Genomic DNA, 18,863 nt, shown 5'->3' on the forward strand with positions numbered 1-18,863 from the left:
CTCCCCTTCCCTAGGGCCTGCAGGCGTGGTTATTACTGCTCCATCGCAAAACTGTTTCGTCAAAACTGTTTCGTCAAAACCTTTTTAAAACCGTAAAGCCCGAATAAAACTTTCAAAACATAGCATTGTTGTTGATGATGATGATGCTAGTAAATTTTAAGAAAATATTTGACTATTAAAACCTATTTGAGTTTAGGTAATCCTCTAACACACTTTTAGTGTTAGTTTGTACGTGACTGAATTGCATCAGTAAAATTGTTCTATCTGTAAAAAACAAAGTGATCTTTGCGCAGATGTTTTTCTATATTACCCGCGTTATTTGCATCCACTGACGTAGTACCCAGACAAACTGCTAACACATCACGAATTACATCCAACGAATTTTATGTCTATGTAGGCCTACATGAACCTACTTAGATTTCAAGATCCCTTGCAATGTATATTCCTTTCCAAATATAGTAGTATTTTTATACATGTAAAAAGCGAGTAAAATGATCATTATTAATTCAGATGAACAATTAAAGGTAAACTGAACACCCCCCAAAATTCATATTATGAAATTGTTCTCTGGGATTTAGCCAACATTTGTGCAATTGTCAACAATGTCAGTAATGTCAACAACTAAACTCCCTCTGTACTTTTTAAAATGATGTGTTAAATCACATAAAAGACACAGCAAATAGACACAGAGGCAGAAGCGTGCTGGGTTACTTATTATTTTTATTATTATTGTTATTATTATTATTATTATTATTATTATTATTATTATTATTATTATTATTATTATTATTATTATTATTATTGCACAGAACAGTATGCATGGTTAACACTATGCATATTCTATAGGACTTATTCTGTAACTGTCACGTCCGCAGCCAGAGTGTTCCCCGTTTCCCTGACAACATAGTCACTTCCGGGTTTTCCAGCGTTTCGTCTCTCCATGGTTCACTGTCTCCTCCCCTTTGTCTCCAGCTGATCTGAGTTTGTCCCTAATTGCATTACTACGTAAACCCCATTCCTGGGTATGTTGTTTGTCAGTCATTGTTTCTGGTTAGATGTCGTTGTTCTCGCTCATACTTTGGGTTTTTTTTTGGGGGGGGGGGTAAGCTCCCGTTTGTCTTCGCTCGTATGTGTTTAGTATAGTCCCGTTTGATCTCTTTTCCTATGAACTTTCTCCCCGCGCTCCCTGTTTAGTTACTATCGCTGTCTGTGTTGCTTTCCTTGTTTAGTTCTCTGCTTTTGTACTGTCGCTCTGTGTTTGTCAATAATAAGTAACCCAGTTCTGGGTATTCCCCTTTAGGTCTAGTTATATTTACCATCATTTATTCTCGATTAGTCTTCCCTAAGTGTACGCCCCTTTTTTCCTGTTCCCGTACTCACCTTGCTAGCCTGTTTTCTTATGTTAACCTGTCTGTTTCTGTTATTAAACTTATTTTTCATTTATCCTACCCTGTTTGTCCTTCACATTATGGCTTCCTCCGTTAATTTTGTCCTTCATAATATCCAAGGCGCCGGCAATTCGCAAGTGTGTTCGCATATCACCCCTCCCCCGTTATGGAAGGCTACGTGCTGAATGAAAAACTGCAGTCAAATAAGATACTGTTATACATTATGCAACATATAATTGGAATTTAGTTGTGAAATGCAGTCTTGCACAAATAAATAATTAAATTGTCTTTAAGCTATCTAAATAAAGTAGGATTGTGTTCCTACCAGGAATATAATATAATGAATTGTTCACAATTCTAGTATGCTCACTTTAGCTTTGATTACAAATATATATATAATCTTTTTTTAAAGGTATGCAATACTCATGTAATTACCTGATTTCAAATGTATGATAGAGCAACGAAAACAAATAAAAATATTGAGTCGACTATGAAATGGCAAAGTTTCTTTTCAAATTATTTTATTTTTAAGGGCAAAAGTGTATCAAGCCATATTGTGCTACCGTTTAATAGTCTCATAAGACAGTGAGTCTTAGTGAGACTTAAACCAGTAGAACTGGTAGGTGCTTTAAAAAAAAAAAAGTGCTATGCCAGCGAGCTGGATCTTTGGTCCAGTGGTCAAAGCTCATGTTTGAGTCCTGGGTAGGGTGGCTGCCTTCAGCCTTTGTTACACATGGTGTCAGAAGTGGGATGGCAGCAAGGCCATTGGGAGCATGCCCCATGTTGAAGAACCTACCCCTGCTGTGAGGGAGTGGTGTAGCCCAGCATGAGGACCCCTGATCAGGGTCATGGGTGTGGCCCTGATGGAAAGGGCACTTGTTTGTGGTGGGACACACTGCAGAAGTGAAGGCATTGTGATGGAGACCACCCCTTTCCAAAGTGGAGGAAGGTGTGACAGAAAACATCAGTTAGGAAGGTAAAATGGATGCTCTGGCTGCTATGAGAGAAAGCTGGTGCTTTAGTCTGGTGGTCAGAGCTCATGTTTACCTCCTGTCAGCCCTGGGTTTGAGTCCTGGCTAGGGTGGCTGCCTTCAGCCTTTGTTACAAGTGCCAACTCTTGTCATTCTTATATGCTGTAGATAATTCTCATTGTGTAGGCTCACCAGATCACAATGCAGGCTGCAGTGTTATTGATCAGCTTCAGATGGATTCTCTGATCCATCCTAGTTGCAGATTTTTCAGCATTCCAGGCCATGTCTTTTAATGCTCTGATCGCACTGCAGAGTCATACTTTCGATCAAATGAACTGGATTGCATTGAACTGGATTTAAATTAATTCTTAGCTCTTAAGATCATAACTGTTGCACTCTTTAGGTATTTTCAGGGACTAGATGGATAAGTACCAATTAGGCATAATGAAGCAGAATTTCAGTCTTTTATGGACACACCAGTCTGTGAGAATGGTAAGTGTGGTTGGCATATTTGAAAGAGAAATGAGAGTTTCAAACTAGGATCACCCAGAGCTAAAGCTCTGACGTCACCAATGTCCTCAACAGTGGGTAACAACACTGTCTGGGCAAATACATCACCCTTTACCAAGAAATGTCTTTGGGCAAGATTCCTGACACTATATTTGCCTAACTGCCACATGATTGAATGATGATTCATCTTTCTGATTATTAGTAAAGCACTAGGTTGATAATATAGAAGATTTGGACACATACTCATAGTGATATGTTTGCCTAAGCAGTTTCCTGGTGGGTCAGGGAAGTTTGCTAAGTACATTACAGCATATTATTAAAATAATAATAGCTTAATGCATTCTTTTGATGTATGAAATCTTAGCCCTTCGGTATTTTATTGGTTTCTACACAAATCTTAAAAAGAAGGAGAAAGGTGTTAAAATAATGTTACAACAATCCTGAGATCTAAATTATGCAAATCTATAATTCAGGACCCTGCACTTTGCTTTACTCAAGAATGTTTATAACTGTTTGTTGTGCTTCTGTTTTGCAACTGTATTTTAAATCTCTTCTTCTTTTGTAAACAAATTTTCTGGTTTGTGATTAGACGAAAAAACGCTATACCCTGTGTCAATGCAAGCATGTATAGAAATTTATTTTTAAATTAATATATCTATTGTCCATTTTGTTAAAATTAATGCATCCACTTTACTTCAGCAACATTACTTAAAAATATATGGGAAATCCCCTTAAAAAACTTACATGACATAATTTACGTCTGCCTCAAGTTAACATTAAATAGAGTTTACATAAAAACATCTGACTTCAAACAGGCTACAAAAACCAACCACACCTCGGCAGTTCAAAACCAAGTATGCAACAATCTGTAGATGTCATTAGACCTTGATATCAGTCAGATATTCACTAGAGTCCCATATTGTGTGGAAGCACAGTATATTAGTTAATGTTAGTGAGTAGAGTAATTACATAATAATTGGAGCTGTCCGTGATCCTGCTCATTATCTTTATTGTTTTAACTATTGAACTGAAGGATGACATCCTTCTATCAGCATCTGATTATAAAACTTAATTTAGCATGGTGGGGGGGAGACCTTCCAGTATCTCTAGTGATTTTAGTAATAGCATGCTTATTTTTGGTTACTTATAACAAGTAAATGTAAGTAAATGCCGAATAACAAGTAAAATGTAAGCAAACTTGATTGGACTTAATTTCTCAAATTAACAATTCTCAGATTCTTTGGGTTTGGTGCATGTGTGTATGTTAGGAGTTCCAGCCACATAGGGATCATATGTGGGCAGATGATACACATGGTCTACTGCTCTAGGGACAAAAAAAACAGGCAGCATGACAAGAGCACTAACTCAGAGTCCAGCAAAGACCATGGTGCTGATGCTTCTCTGCAGAGTCGTGACCTTACGGAGTGAAACTCTTTCAGCAGCTGTTAAAAATTTCAACTTGCCTCCAGACGGTCCTTTTCCTTCAAGCTCAGGTCCTGTACAAGAGGCCTGGGAGTTTGAGGGTCCTGTGTAGTATCTTGGCTGTTCCCAGGACTACACTCCTCTGGATCTCGGATATTGTTCCTGGGATCTGCTGCAGCCACTCTCCCATTTTGGGGGTCACAGCCCTTAGTGCTCCGATTACCATGGGAACCACTGTTTCCTTCACTTTCCACATCTTTTCTAGCTGTTCTTGGTATTTTTCAAGCATTTCATGTTCCTCTATCTGGATCTTAGCTTGGTCGTTCTCCAACACCTTCGAGTGTGTATTCCATTTTGACCTCGGAACTTCCAGCCCATACTTGGCACAGGCAACTTGTTTATGTCATCCTGGATAGAGGCTTTGATGTTCACTAATACTCTGGCCCCCCTCTTTGCACTTAGTGTACATTCTCAGGGTTCTGGATTGTAGCTGCCTTCAACATCAGTTGTTACGTTCTGTTCTACCTCAGTTCTAGTTACTTTCCCTTGCCTCGTAACCATCCGACCACGCTTATCCAGTCCAAATGACATTCTGATGCCATTGCTGTATATCCTGGTGACAATGGCAGAAGCCTGATGTAACCTAATAGAGTTGTGTATATGTGCAGAAACCTTTGCGGGATCCATCGGAAAAATTGACAGACATTACTGCACATAAAGTAAACTAACATAGTACACAAACTCTTCAAAGAAAGTAGGTTTAGTACAAAAGGACAATGTTCTTGATCAACGATGCAAGCAAAACTGTAGTAATATGTAGTGCTAAAAGTAGTTGTACTGTTAGAAGAGGTCCTTTAATATCATTATTCGACCACTAGGGGACAGTCCTTTTTTATAATTGCATAGCCTGATAATTTGCTGAACTTGCTACTTCCAATTCAATTGCTTTATTTTACTATTTAGAAGAAAACATTTCATTTCACAATTCTTTTGCTTAAAAACAAGATATAACAGGTTTTTATTTCATTTGCTTTAATGTTTCATAAACAACAGTTTCTAACAGCCTCTCTTCATGTTACCATATCAGGGCCACTACATCAGTGCCACTGATCCAGAGAGGTGCAGAATATACTAGATTATAGTTCATAAAAAGTATTATAAAAGAAACTATTTTATGCACTCCAGTCTTGCTGGGGACAGAATATGACTCAGCTTTCTTTAAATGTATTAGAATAGTGATATTTATTTGCTTTTGGGCGAGTTAATATTTCAAACATTCTCCAAGATCAGTTGCAAACATTAACTAAGTGTGTTTTATACCTAATTTGTCCTAATAGTTACTAAACAAGCATGGAAATGCAAACTGACATAAAGTCTAAATAAAGTTGGCATAAGAACAGGTTAAAAGTTATTGCCTATAGTCAGTAAAGTAAAATAGGCAATATTTTTCAGATCTAGATGAAGTACAGTCTAGTCTTGTACTAAATGGAATGGAATGCCAAATCCAGGAATGCTAATTTCCAAGGATTGTTTTCCAAAGATTTCCCCAAATATAAAAATAGAAAATGTTTTACATCTGTCTTAAATCTATCTACAGTCTGTTCTGGTACATGACCCCTTCTGAAACAAAGCAGTGTGTGATAATTGTATTAATTAAAAATACAGTATTTCATAACCAAATGCAAGAAACTATTGAGATGTGATTTACCTGCTATGTTTGATATGACACCTTAAAGTGATTAAATTCAGGTCAAACTCACCCCCATTTACTGTTTAACTGTTATGTCAATGATGAGTATGAGCTCTGCCCCATTCCTGACCTCCCTGCAAGCTGTCATACTGTGGACAAGCAAGTGGAGACCCACAATTCACCAAGCCTGGACAGGCCAGGGAGGGAGAAGAAGTTCACAGGACAGGCTGAATATGCCACGGGTGCATCATTTGGCTCAAATGAGCTAAATAAAAGACTGGGACTAACTCAGTGATTGAGTACATAAACTGAACTCAACTTTATTTATATAGAACTTTTAACAACAGACATTGGCTCAAAGCAATATTAGAGGAATTCAGATCTAGACCACTAATGTATAAGACAAAGTTGACAATGGCAATGAAAAATGATTTTGGCAACTTAAGGAAGAAGTCTTGGGAGAAGCCAGAGTCCAAAGTAAAATGGGTCCTTCTGCAGCAACACCAGTAGCATTCAGAAACAATTTAATTGTGGATAGTGAACATGCAAGAGAGTGTAAAGTGCGTAAGATTCAAGAGCTAAATGCATAATTGTATATAACAACTCATGCAGGAATAGACTTGTATAATCTTTGTCTTGTCTAATCTTTGTCTTGCCCTCTTGATTAGATTTCATTCTCAATATAAAGAGAACCAAGTGTTATTTAAGATACCCTACCATACTTGCATAAGGTCACAGACAATGTCACCATGTGTGAATAGGATTAGGTAGTTAAGGGTTCACTGTTGATTGGGGAATAATACAGAGGTAAATGTTTCATAATCTGTGACTGGTAGTATCCCAGGTGCGATAAATACTATTTCTTTTTTGTTTTTTTTCTCTTTTGCTTAGCTACACAAGATATTGAGGACAATGTTCACCACTTTCTGAGATATCTGAAACAGGTTACCTATAGCAGCAAGCCAGAAGCTGATTGACTGGGGAATTTTTCTGAGTCCCTATGTCATAAATTATTTACACCAAACAGGATGCACAGGATAACAGACAGTGGCACTTACACTGAAAAATCACAACAGAATTGGTTTTACATAAGTGCCCAGGGCTACGCTTACTTACACTTAACTCAGACATGTTCTGAATTTGTTTTTTCTGTAGTAGATGGTAACACTGTCACCCTTGAATTTTGGAATGCAATATTTTTAATTAAAATATCCTATGAAAGTAAAGAGGTCGATAATAACTACCCGATTGAACTTCCTTCATAACTTTTAGATTACTTGGCTATTCATTTTCTCCTTTATTTATGTTTGACTTCAACAGGTGTGAACTTATTGTACACTTATGTACGCTTGTTCTTTAGAATATAATTGCAATACTTAATACTTTTCAGTAGGGCTTTAATAATAGACGTGCCTATTAAACATGCTGGAATTGTACAGTTCAGTTTCGTATAGGTTTGTGCAATCCGCAGTGATCAAATTGCTGTTGGGGGCATTTTCCGCACGCGCTTTCCCACAAGGCCACGTACGGACGTCATCAGCGCTCAGTGACTCTTCAGGAGAGCAGGAAACAGGAGATAGCGAGAGCGCCGACCGGGAACGGTGTCGGTGAACGTCGAGTTTTAGGGCAGAAAGTCCTGGATTTCAACAAAACATTTCGGATTTATCGGCTAGAACTCGAGTGAATGTGGAACTGCTTGAGGAAGATGACATTTTATATTTAGGATTTGTTTTTTAACCTAGGCGGTTTACGTACAGTGTACAGTGGTTTCCCGACGTTTCTTATGCCTTTGGATCCTACAGCTTGGGCTGCTTTTCTTCTGCACGAATCCGATGATGTGGTGACGCGGCTCAATAGCTGATAAGAAAACTAAAGGATACATGTTTTTGGGTTTTCTTTTGCTTCCTTTTGCCTTAAGTACAACTTAATAATCGGCAAGAGGAACAAAAACACTTTTTCAAGGCTCAGCCTAGTGTTTTAGCTAGCTAGCAGTTCAGCACCCATTGCTTACTATTCTTTGGGAAGTTTAGCTTGCATGCTCGCTAGTTAGCTAGCTAACCTAGATAGCTACCAATTTTATCTGTAGGGTTAACATAAATGTTTCTTGGTCAAACACAATTTGTAATGACATTTTCTTAATCCGTCTAAATATAAATAGGCACAACAATGGTTCTGGAAGATAGATAATGTCAACAAACGTTGTTTTATATTACGTTTTTTACTTTAGCTAGCTAGCTATGTGTTCTTTTCAAAGTATATGAGTTAGATAATTGCTACTAGTTAACTAGCTAACTACTAGTTAAATTGGCTAGCTAGCTAGTTAACGTTTGGAGAATAATGTTACTCTGGAGTGATTGAGGCCTTGGATTTTTTGGTTTTGGGCAAGCTTCTCCAACACATGAGGTGACTGTAAATTACTTAATCCAGTGGATGGATTCAGTGTTTCGAATGGCTTGGAGAATAACTTGCAACTAACCGGTATAATTGAATCTGCCTTGAGTGAAAGCCGGGGTCTGACTGGACTGACTCAACGAACACAGGCTGACACTTCACCAAACCTGCAAAGGTAACTTGGACAAAGTATTTGGCGAAATCTATAATGTGGTGTATGTGTGAATGCAAAAATTAATATCCGTGTACATTCTTGTTTCCATGCTGTTTTTCTTTTGTCTCCAGAACATTGTTAAATGGCAACTGTAGAAATGTACTTTGCGGTAGCTAGGGATAATGGCTTGGAGATTCAGCTCGTTTGTAGTAAATTATTTTCCTTTTCATTAAAGTTACTTCTTGCTTGTCTCGCGGAACCAGTTTTACCACTTTTAAGGATAGTTAAAAGCCATCATAAAGGATGGATCTGTCTATCTATTAAGTGCGTCAGGGTATTGTGCTCTATCTATAACTAGCTGGGCTGGCTACCCTGAGTTATTATGACTAACCTTTCAGTAGTCACGCAGTAGTATCACTTGGATCCTTTCAAAGCATGCACGGTCCGCACTGTGAATATAAAAGCGACGTTAGAGGTTCGGTTACCGACCATTGTGTGGCATTGTCGAAAGGTGAGGGTGGCTCATACCCATTGGTCGGTTGCTTGCTCAGCGGGCACGCGGTTCCTAGGTGTCCATCTGTCAATCCGTCTCGTGCTAATCAGAGCCGGGGAGCTGAGCCCCCATCATTACTATTGTAAAGCTCTTTGCGTTTGACCTCTTTTTGGGTGCATAGCAACGTTGCAGTCCATTTGACAAGGCAAAATTAGGTTAAAATCCACTCTCCCCTATTCCCTGCCATTAATTCTCTCTCGGTTAGATGTGCAGTATCTGACAAGGTGGGGGAGGTGCTGGCTGTGAACAGCTTCCCTCTCATTAGGACGAGTTGGATGGCTAAGGGAGCTACAGTAGTGAATATCTCGGGCACTCAACTGAGCACAATGGTTTTTGAAAGGAACTGTGTTTGGGCTGAGGATAGTGATGGGTGATGTATCTCCATCACTGTGATGGGAGTGAATTCAGTTTGTCTAGATAACTTTGGCTGATCTCCATAAGTTTAAATCAGTACAAATCCACCTTAAATATCAGACTTGGCTTCGTGATACGTAGCCCAGATTCAGCAGTCCATAATGCACTGTATATGGTATGTAAAGGATTTGCCCTTGTTCAGCCTAATGCTGTCTGTATCCTTTGTGATTTCCTCAGTAGGCTACTGTGCACTGGAATGTAGATGTATTTTGGAATGTCATTGCTAGGTTTCTACAGTGCTACAATATTGGCCCTTCTTTGTTTGTTAGTAGGCTTACAGATATGTAGCTAGCTAAGGAAGGGAGAGGTTTGAGATATTCGTAACATATTCTGGGTTGCTGAGTAAGCACTTTTTTTTTCTCGACAGATCAGTGTTTTTCATCGATTTATAGGTCTTTTGCAGTGTATGTGTGATTTCGAAACTATCAGTCCCTGGCAGCTTTCTGATGGCTTCAAAAATAAGGGAAAAAGAAGGCAGCATTTCTGCATGATCTGTCATATTTTAGACCAGCATGTTCAGTTTGTTATCTGTTTTACCTCCCAGATGATGTGTGAGGTGATGCCCACCATTAGTGAGTCAGAGGTTGGGAGTAATGGCAGTGGGCGGGGCTCTGGCTCACCACTGCAGTCAGACTCAGAGGGGCACTTTGAGTCGCTGATGGTGTCCATGTTGGAGGAGAGAGACCGGCTGCTGGAGACTCTCCGAGAGACCCAGGAGAACCTAGGCCTGACTCAGAGCAAGCTCCACGAGATCAGCCATGAACGAGACTCCCTCCAGAGGCAGCTCAACACTGCCCTACCTCAGGTAAGGTTGCCCAATGACAGTGTCTATTTGAAATATAGTTCTTGCTTCCAAGTAGACATTATTGTCAAGGAAATACACGCTGAACAGGTGGAAATTCTTAATGTCAGCCTGGCTAATATAGGAATATGGAACAAATTTATTATACTTGTAAACCAAACTTAGCACCTGCAATGTCCCATGCCGAATAACATAAGTGGTCAAGCAGGCTTGCAGAAGGAAAGGATGGAATTTATGTTCTCTTCTATTTTGCAGTGTTGAGAATGGTTCCATGGCTTGTCTGGCTTCATTGTCATGTGGAGTAGTTGCAGTCTTAGGGTTTTTGTATGAATGTGTTGAGATGATGGCAGCTTTAGCAAATGGGGTGTAAGGTTGCCTACACATTTTTTGGCATGAAATGATGTGAAAAACTACTGCTACCCTGGGAAGTGAATCTGAATTGTGAGAAACAACAATCAGTTCAGTCATTCAGGTTAATATGTTTGGATAAAAAAATGATGCTTCCATGCTCAAAGGTAATGTTTTCCTTTATTTTCTGTCCCATATGTTAAAATAACACAACAACCCATTTACAAGGGCAGAGTTTGGAATGTTTTTGGCATGGGTTGTTCTGAAGCTACTGGATCAAAAACAGGAGGCTTTAATTCTCACTGTCTCTTAGCAGATGGCCATACTGATTGAGACACAATATGGACCGTCTGTTCAGTGGGTGCCGGTCAGGTGGAGGAGAGGTTTGAATGTTAAGCCTGACGCATGCAGCAAGCAATTTTCACCTAATTTTTGATTTGCATCAGCGACTCACAGCGTGCAGTACATGATTTACCCTGCAGCTTCACAAGGCAGAAGTGTAAAAAGTGGAACCAAAGTCTGTTTCTCTTCACTGCTGAACAGCAGTAGGGGGAAAGTGCTCTGTAGCATATACACATAGGGCAGTACTGCTTGACACTTTCCCTAGAGTAATGGAATTCAGATCATTAAGGCTTAAACATATACTGGCGGTTAAAATGCAGTGTATTGTGAAAGATTTCTGTGCAATTTGTTATAAGGAGGTCTGGTTGAATTTGGAGGTCATCGATGTTGGATAAAGATTGTCCTAACGAGTTAGTGTACAAAACATGTAATAGTACAAATAATTAATTTTTTACTAACAATTGCACAACACTGTTTCTAGACAAAAGGTCTGTAAAAGGTAAGCTAGTTTAAGATTCAACTTGATATGGTTGTTTCTTTTATTAATTGAGTTGAATTGCTGCTCAGAAGCATTATGTTTGCAAATGTGCTCTCTGCTTGTTTAACAACAGTCTTAATGTTATGTTTGTGTTCTAATGAGACAGTTTTAGATGTAAACTTAAGTGTTATATGAACTTGATAAACTGTAGTTTAGGAGTTGATGTCCAAGTAGACATGTAATGGTAAAACCTAATTGAATGGACATGGACTGTAGGTTTGGTGTTCTTTCAGTATTCTCCATAGAAATGTTTCTGTACCGGTACAGCATTTATCTTTTTCTGTTGTTATTGCCAAGCTATGTTTGGGAATTCCGAATGGTTAAATAAAAGTAAAATACAATAGAGATGTTTTTGAGCTTTTTACCTAATCTTTATCTGTAAAGCTTTACTCATTTGGATGGAATGCTTGTGATTTAACACCAGCTATGTTTACACTTGTTGAATGTTGTCAGTTTTACTTTAAGTGTAGGCTCATCTTGGATATCTGTAAAATAATATTCAGTTATCTATTGTTATACATGTTTGATCTTGTCCATTAATGTTTAAGTTGATATCCATGTATTGCGCTATCTATGTGTTTACGACCAGATAGCAGGTCCTTTAGGTTAATTCTGCATAGCCAACACTGTAGGCAGATCTTGTAAGGCACAAAGTGCAGGCAGAGTGAAGTGTGTTCCATTTAGTCCTGTGTAACAATATGATTATTTAGTTATTAAATACACTGATGGATTTGTTTGCTTTTTGACATTTGGTTTGTTTTGTAAGTTCATATCTTTGGACTACTTAAGGCAGACAATGAAATTGTGGCAATGTTGTTTATTATCTGGCTCTGCTGCTGGTGCTGCTACATAAGAAACTGAAATCAGCCCTAAGATGAGCTGAGCAAAAATTCTCTCATCCATGGTGTTCTAAAAAATTGCTTAGCTGTCATTCATGGCAAAGCTCATTCCTGTCACCAGTGGAGTTAGGCAACACTAATGTGTTTTTTTATTTATTTATTTTCTTCAGAGGAGCTGGTGGTTTGTACAAGATAGTTAAGTACTAGCACTTTCAAGTGCTGCACTACAGAGCATTTTGAAATCATGGGTTCATTTGATTAACACTAATGAATGCTAATTGGTCTTAGTTAACCAGCAATGCCAGATTGGCACCAGAGCTCTTGAAAAGCTACGTTCAGCCATGTAGCAAAGCATTACTGAAGTCAGTCACTCTGAAAGTGGTTACTTTTTCTGCCCCTGAACAGCACTCAGCTTGGCCAAACAAAGAATCATGGAGAAACAAATCTGGCAACAATTCTGGCAACCGGCAAGATGCATCTGTAGTAGTAGTAGTAATTAAAGTTTGGAGTTGTAATATTTTTAGTAGTATTTTCTTGGCCAGAAAGGCATGAAGTGGATGCAGAAGTCATCATGGAAAATATAATGGCCTGTATTCTCATTTTCAGGACTTTATAGTGCCTTTATATGTTTTAGATCAGATTCAGAGAAAGAAGTAGGTTATGGGAGTGTAATCAGGCTTATGTGCAATCTGGGTAGATAGTCAGTGTGGAAATCTGGCTGAGAGTTTGGTGACATGAGTGCTGAAGTAGAAGTATGGCAAGCAGTGCTTGAAGGTGGGACATGCCCAGTACTCCCTTATTCACCTGTTGCCTTGTGTATCGGCCAGTAGCAGCAAATCATTAACTAGTACATTCTGAATTTGTGTTATGAGAGAATACTGATTTTCACAACATAATTTACTCAAACTGTATGCCAAACTATTAATTTTATAATAATAATGCTAGTAGTAATACATAATTACTTAATGTAATATCTGTATGATACTGTAGCGTGTGCATGGGCACGCGCAGGTGGGTTTTTTGTGCCCACACAAATACACATCATTTGATTGTTTGACCAACAATCATATTTACTCACATTATTGATAACATTGTAGCTTGCTGTGGTAGTGGTAGCTTTAGCTGGTTTTGCTACATCAACAGGCTCCTTGCTGCTAGGACTAGCGTTAATGTTAGCCTGGTGCTCCCGGCCTGCGTTTATTACTGGTACTGGCTCAGACTGTTGTTATTGTGTGACTCTCGCAATCTCTTTGTGCCTTTTTGGAGTCAGGCCAACATCGTAGTTTAGAATTAACATTACTTAGAATAGCATTAGCGTTACTTGTTCTAGACTTGTAGAGAAAACGGGAACAGGTTAGCATCATGTAGTGCCTGCCGGGTAATGAAGTTTATATAGGATCATTATGAATTTCCCTGAACCTGATCTGGAGAGGGCAGAAAAGAGTACGGAGCTTAGGGAAAGTGCCATAAGAAAAAAATCACGATGCACCAAAGAGTAAAATGTAGAAGCGCCAGTACTCTGTCATGGTAAGTGCTGGCTCACGTCGAGTACTGATGCTATAAAAGAGATTTCCCCCCTTTCCTACATGGACTAATGAAAGCGGTTTGAACAAATGTAATGGCTGTGTGTCGACTGGGCAAATAAGAGTAGGATTAGTAGTATACTTGTAAGCGTTCATACTTGGAATGCAGCTCAGTGTTTCATTCTCAAATAAGCGTATAGAACCCTTAAGTTACTCACTCATGTGGAGAATGCTTTGTTTGACTGTAATTATCTAATAATTGCATGATTTTTGTTGGATTTGATTGAATTACCCTGAGCCTGCACTGTTGCAATTGCAAGCTTACTTTAGGGTCCCCTAAAGTGCTATTTGGTATGGAAAGAGCCTTTTTCTCCAGCTCTTCACTTCTCCCTGTCGGAAGCCTTATTGATTCTGTCTCCACTGAGACTGACAAACTGCTCCTTGGGGAGGAGGAAGGCCATGCGGAGAGCTGGAGTGGCCGGAGATTCACGCCGGAAACAAGCGAGCTCATTCACGCTTGGCCTGTTGTGCCGCTCTGTGGGGGGATTGGCCCGCTAATACTGCTGAAATCCTGGAGCGCTGGGCAGAAACACGGTGCGCGCTGCGGGACCGAGCTGCACAGAGGGACACTTGGTAACACTTCATATTTGCAGCCTGGACCATTGCATGCAGCATTTTTTGATTGTGGACATCCTTAAAACCAGAATGGAATTCTGAATTATTCAGAATCCATTATTATTGTTTCTGTTATAGCCTTGACAATGAAGAAACTGTTAAATATCAGTGTATATTATAAAAATGCCTGCACTATAAGGATATTTTTAATTAAAGTAAAAGGTCTATGAAGAAAATTACTTCTGTTTTTAGTAGCTATTGTCTTGGATGAAGGAATGATAAACAGATGGTGTACCACAGGAGGGGGGAAATCTGTGTAGCCTTCCAATGTGCTCTCTTAAAAAGGATGAATCAACCTGATCAAGTAAGCCTTATCATGTATACTGAAGCTTCCTTTTTCTTTAGACATGCTCATAAGAGCTGATGCATTTTATTTTGGAGATGTACTTACATGTACTCTTTTTGTTAGCAGGATGGGTGTGTCTGCATGCGTATGTGTATGTCTGTGTGGGATGCATGTTGCAGTTTAAAGAGCACAGCTAAACACCCTGTTTCCTTCCTGTCTCGCCGCAAGAGCTTTTTAAATAGATAACTCCTAGTCTCTCCCCCCCATCTCTCTTGTTCTTTCCCTTCTCTGTGCTGTCAGAATACCCAGCCTTGGGCCTCAGAAGGCTGGCTTTGAAGCCCCCCCCCCCCTCGCTGCCATTCCTGCGTCCTGTCCAGGCTCCTCCCGGAGCTAGTGCCTCTCCTGAGGAATGCAAACATTCCGTGGGCCAGGGCTCACTGTGAGGTGGGCAGGGCTGGACACCTCACTGGGGTCAGTGCTGGGTGTGCTACTGCTGTAGGAGAGTTAAGTCCGATTTGGGAAAAGAAGGGGTGTGTGTGTGTGTGTGTGTGTGTGTGTGTGTGTGTGGGGGGAGCTGGCGGAACTTCATATTTGTGTACTTCTACTTTCTGCCTTTTTTAGCTACTATTTTTAAACTTAATTAATTTGTTTTTTTTAAAGGCGGCATTGTGTTGGCTGTGTACACACACAGAGTTGGGTGCATTCTATATATGTATATTCTAACTATGTTGTGAGAGATTAGACTTTTTTCTACAGTATATTAATATCTCCATAATTTCTCATTTGTATGGCCACTTTATATAAACCTGACAAACTGTTATTTCACAGTAAAGTGTAAGCATGCAAAGCCACCACGACTCTCTTATTTTATCTATTATAAATACATTTTCATTTTATTTAATTGTTTTGCTTAGCAAAGGTAATTCTGAATCTTGCAAAACATTTGCCTTTGTTATACATTAGTACATATAGGAGTCACGATCCAGCATCTTGCTAAACTGTTTTTGGAGAAGCATGAAAACTTTGTATTAAGAAAAGCTTTTAAATATCTGCACAGTTTCCATATTCAGATATGCCTTTGAGTTCGGCAGCATCCATGCCAATTCCCAAGGCTCTGGCTGTTGCTGTTTTTTTTTTTCTGCTTTCTATTTCACACTTCCTCACTAGCTGAAATGCCTCTGTAGCTCATCATAATATGCTAATTTATCTAACTCATGCTGTTGCCAGGCTGAATGTATGAAGGAGAACTAAATGAATATAGTATAATTATACTTCAGGCAGCTCGTAATCGCGTTACATATTTTTGTATTATATCTATGCTATGTGCTATCTATGCTTTTGCTATGACCTATTTCTTCAGTGTTTGTGTCTGTTTCTCAGGTCAGTTCCCAGAGCAGAGGGCTGTCCGTGTATAGCCCTGTCCTGTTCTCTTTAATTGGGCTAAAGGGGTCTGTCCTCTCTCTGGCTGTGGAAGTTTGTGGTTAGGGTTAAGTGTGTGTGCAAGTGAATGGAAGAGCTCTGTTCTGGGTTTAGTCTTTAACCTTTGTCAGCACAGTGGGTGCTTTGTGTTTATGGGAAAGAGGAACCCACTCCACGTGATATACATTATGTGTGTATGTGCATATTACACACACACACACACACACACACACACACACACACACACACACACACACACATATATATGTGTATATATATATGTGTACGTGTATGTGTGTGTGTGTGTGTATGTATATATATATGTATATATATATATATATATATATATATATATATGTATATATATATATATGTATATATATATATATATATATATATATAGACACACACACACACAGTTGCTTACCCTGTTGCCAAATACCAATTCTAGCTTGAGATCCGTTATAGATTTGATAGAGGCAGTAGTTTCTGCTCGATGTGGATTGTTTAATGGTGCAGGGCAAGCTAGAGGGCTAGATTCTTAACCTAGGACTTTAATAGAGGGCTAATCAGGCTGCATAGCTGGGTTCTGTAACACTGCTCAAGAGCCACTTTGAGCAGGCAGTGGACACTATTGATTTTACACTAAAAGCCAGCCGTTATATCCATGGAAAGTCTGACTGTTGAATTCCCCACAGTTTTTTCCCTTTTATTTTTCCATGTATTGGAAGTATGAGGAGCCAGCGCCAACATTCATTACTTACTCCAGCTGCTGTAAGGATGCTGTTTCCTGCCTTCACACTGTCTTCCTCTGACTCTTCAGCTCTTCCTCTCTACACCTCTGCCGTCCCTTTCTCACGCACTCCCTCTCTGTCTTTGTCTTGGCCTCACCACTTCTTTTTTTTTTTTTCTTTTTTCCCATCTCGCAAGTGTTCTTTTTCTGTCTTATTTCTGTGATCCTGCCTCGCCTGTGCAGCTGCTTTCAGTGATGTCCACCTACTTCTCTCGGTCCGTCTTGGCCAGGCCGTCTTTAGCTCACCCATTCATAGGCAGGGCCTGGTTGTCCACACGGGACTGCAGATACTGCGCACAATTTTAGTGATTCCCGCAAGTTCACCATTTGTAATGTGGGAAATTCCAGCACACATGAGTCTTAACCACATCTAGATAAGAATCATTAAGTGAATCCACAGAACTAAATAAGTCCAATCAATACCCCAGGTGGTGCGTTATTACTTCAGACTGTAGTTAAACAGCCAGTAGAAACACTTGCAACATCTCATTAATATCAGGATAAGCCATTTGGCATCTGGTTGTATCAGTGTCCATATCTTCACAGTGTGGTAAACATTCCCACATCGGATAAAAATTAGCTGCTTTTTGTCAATGGGATTCTATTAAATGCTTTTTGTTGAAAAAAAGACAAATATATTGAGAAGGTAAAAGAAAATCACTAATAAAAATTTTGAGAATAGAACAGAAAAAAGATGTTGCTTTTAAATGTGTTTTTAAATATGCATGGTGAGTTTATTGAACAAGAGTGGGATTTCTACCAAAAGTGTATAACCCTCCATTTGACAAAAGAGCTACTTCAAAAATTCAAAAAATCATTTAGGGCACTGCGAGGTGGGGGATCATTACATGTACTATTGCTTTTATAAGAGCATTCTGGCTATAACATTCCTAAATCCAGTGACAACCCCATTACTGTGTGAGTTTTAGTTTTTTAATTCTCTTCTACCAGTCAAGCTTGCTTTGCACTATTGTTGCAGCCTGTGCAGAGAAGTTTTTTGCAAATCGTCTGAGCCTCCACCATAGGCCTTGGACTGGAAGTGTATATTAGTCGTACAGCACATCTCTGAGATCAGTGGATTGGTGTTGGATTTCCCCCTCAGCTCCTGTTTGTGTGTGCTCTTTCAGCCCAGCTATGCATGGGAACCAAATCTGATCTGTGGTACCATGAAAATATTGTTCCTTGTTTTTTATGTAGTAAGAATGGCACATGATGGGGGTGGGAATGTTGATGGGTATGGGAGTGATGGGTAAAGTCTTTACCCAGTGCTTCACGAAACTTCTGTCTGAAACTCCTCTATTACAGCTGACACTTCAATGCAGCTGACGTCACAAAGACCTACTATGTTCACATGCTAGCGAGCCTTGATGCACAAACACACTAAGAAGTCGTTCCTTCTGCCATGGATTTTATGTTGACATCATGTGACACTGTACATCACATTAAAAAAAAAACAGACTGTGTAGTCAATGGTTTTCATTGAATTAATTATGGATAGTAATTCATTTTGAATCCGTATAGCAGTCTTTTCCCTTACTGTCCTGCAGTTCATTTTGCAGCCTTGTGGTTCATCAGAGTGTTTGTCAGATGGTTTTAACAGTCCACCCGCACAGGTCACATTCTGCCACCCATAAGCCGCATGTTACTTTTGAGGCGGTCTTTGATTCTGGTCCTGCATGCAGAGATGACTACACTTCTGGCAGATAGTACTCAGTGAACTATCACACATTCCTCCTGGCACTCGCCTCCACAGATGCCATATGCAGTTGTGCTGCTGACGCCGGCTGCTTCGGCCCGGCAAAAGT

General features: G+C 39.5%; 1 protein-coding gene across 12 annotated transcripts in view; it reads left to right on the forward strand.

Annotated features, from left to right (window-relative positions):
* The first annotated feature begins 7,510 nt into the window (after positions 1 to 7,510).
* The window catches only part of ppfia1 (PTPRF interacting protein alpha 1), a 59,793-nt gene continuing 48,440 nt past the window's right edge, over positions 7,511 to 18,863 (forward strand). For 5 of the 12 annotated variants that reach the window (XR_014124142.1, XR_014124143.1, XM_081715875.1 and 2 more), the window contains exons 1-2: positions 7,511 to 8,547; positions 10,038 to 10,298. Coding sequence is in view for 10 of the 12 variants with exons in the window: in XM_081715875.1 (XP_081572001.1) it covers positions 10,038 to 10,298 (261 nt within the window). In the remaining 2 variants the exon portion in view is untranslated. The remainder of the gene's footprint in view (positions 8,548 to 10,037; positions 10,299 to 18,863) is intronic. The other 7 variants (XM_035525765.2, XM_081715871.1, XM_035525770.2 and 4 more) reach the window with 2 other exon arrangements.

This window comes from Electrophorus electricus, chromosome 6 (genome assembly GCF_041902795.1).
Source record: "Electrophorus electricus isolate QZ-2024a chromosome 6, ASM4190279v1, whole genome shotgun sequence".
NCBI lineage: Eukaryota > Metazoa > Chordata > Actinopteri > Gymnotiformes > Gymnotidae > Electrophorus > Electrophorus electricus.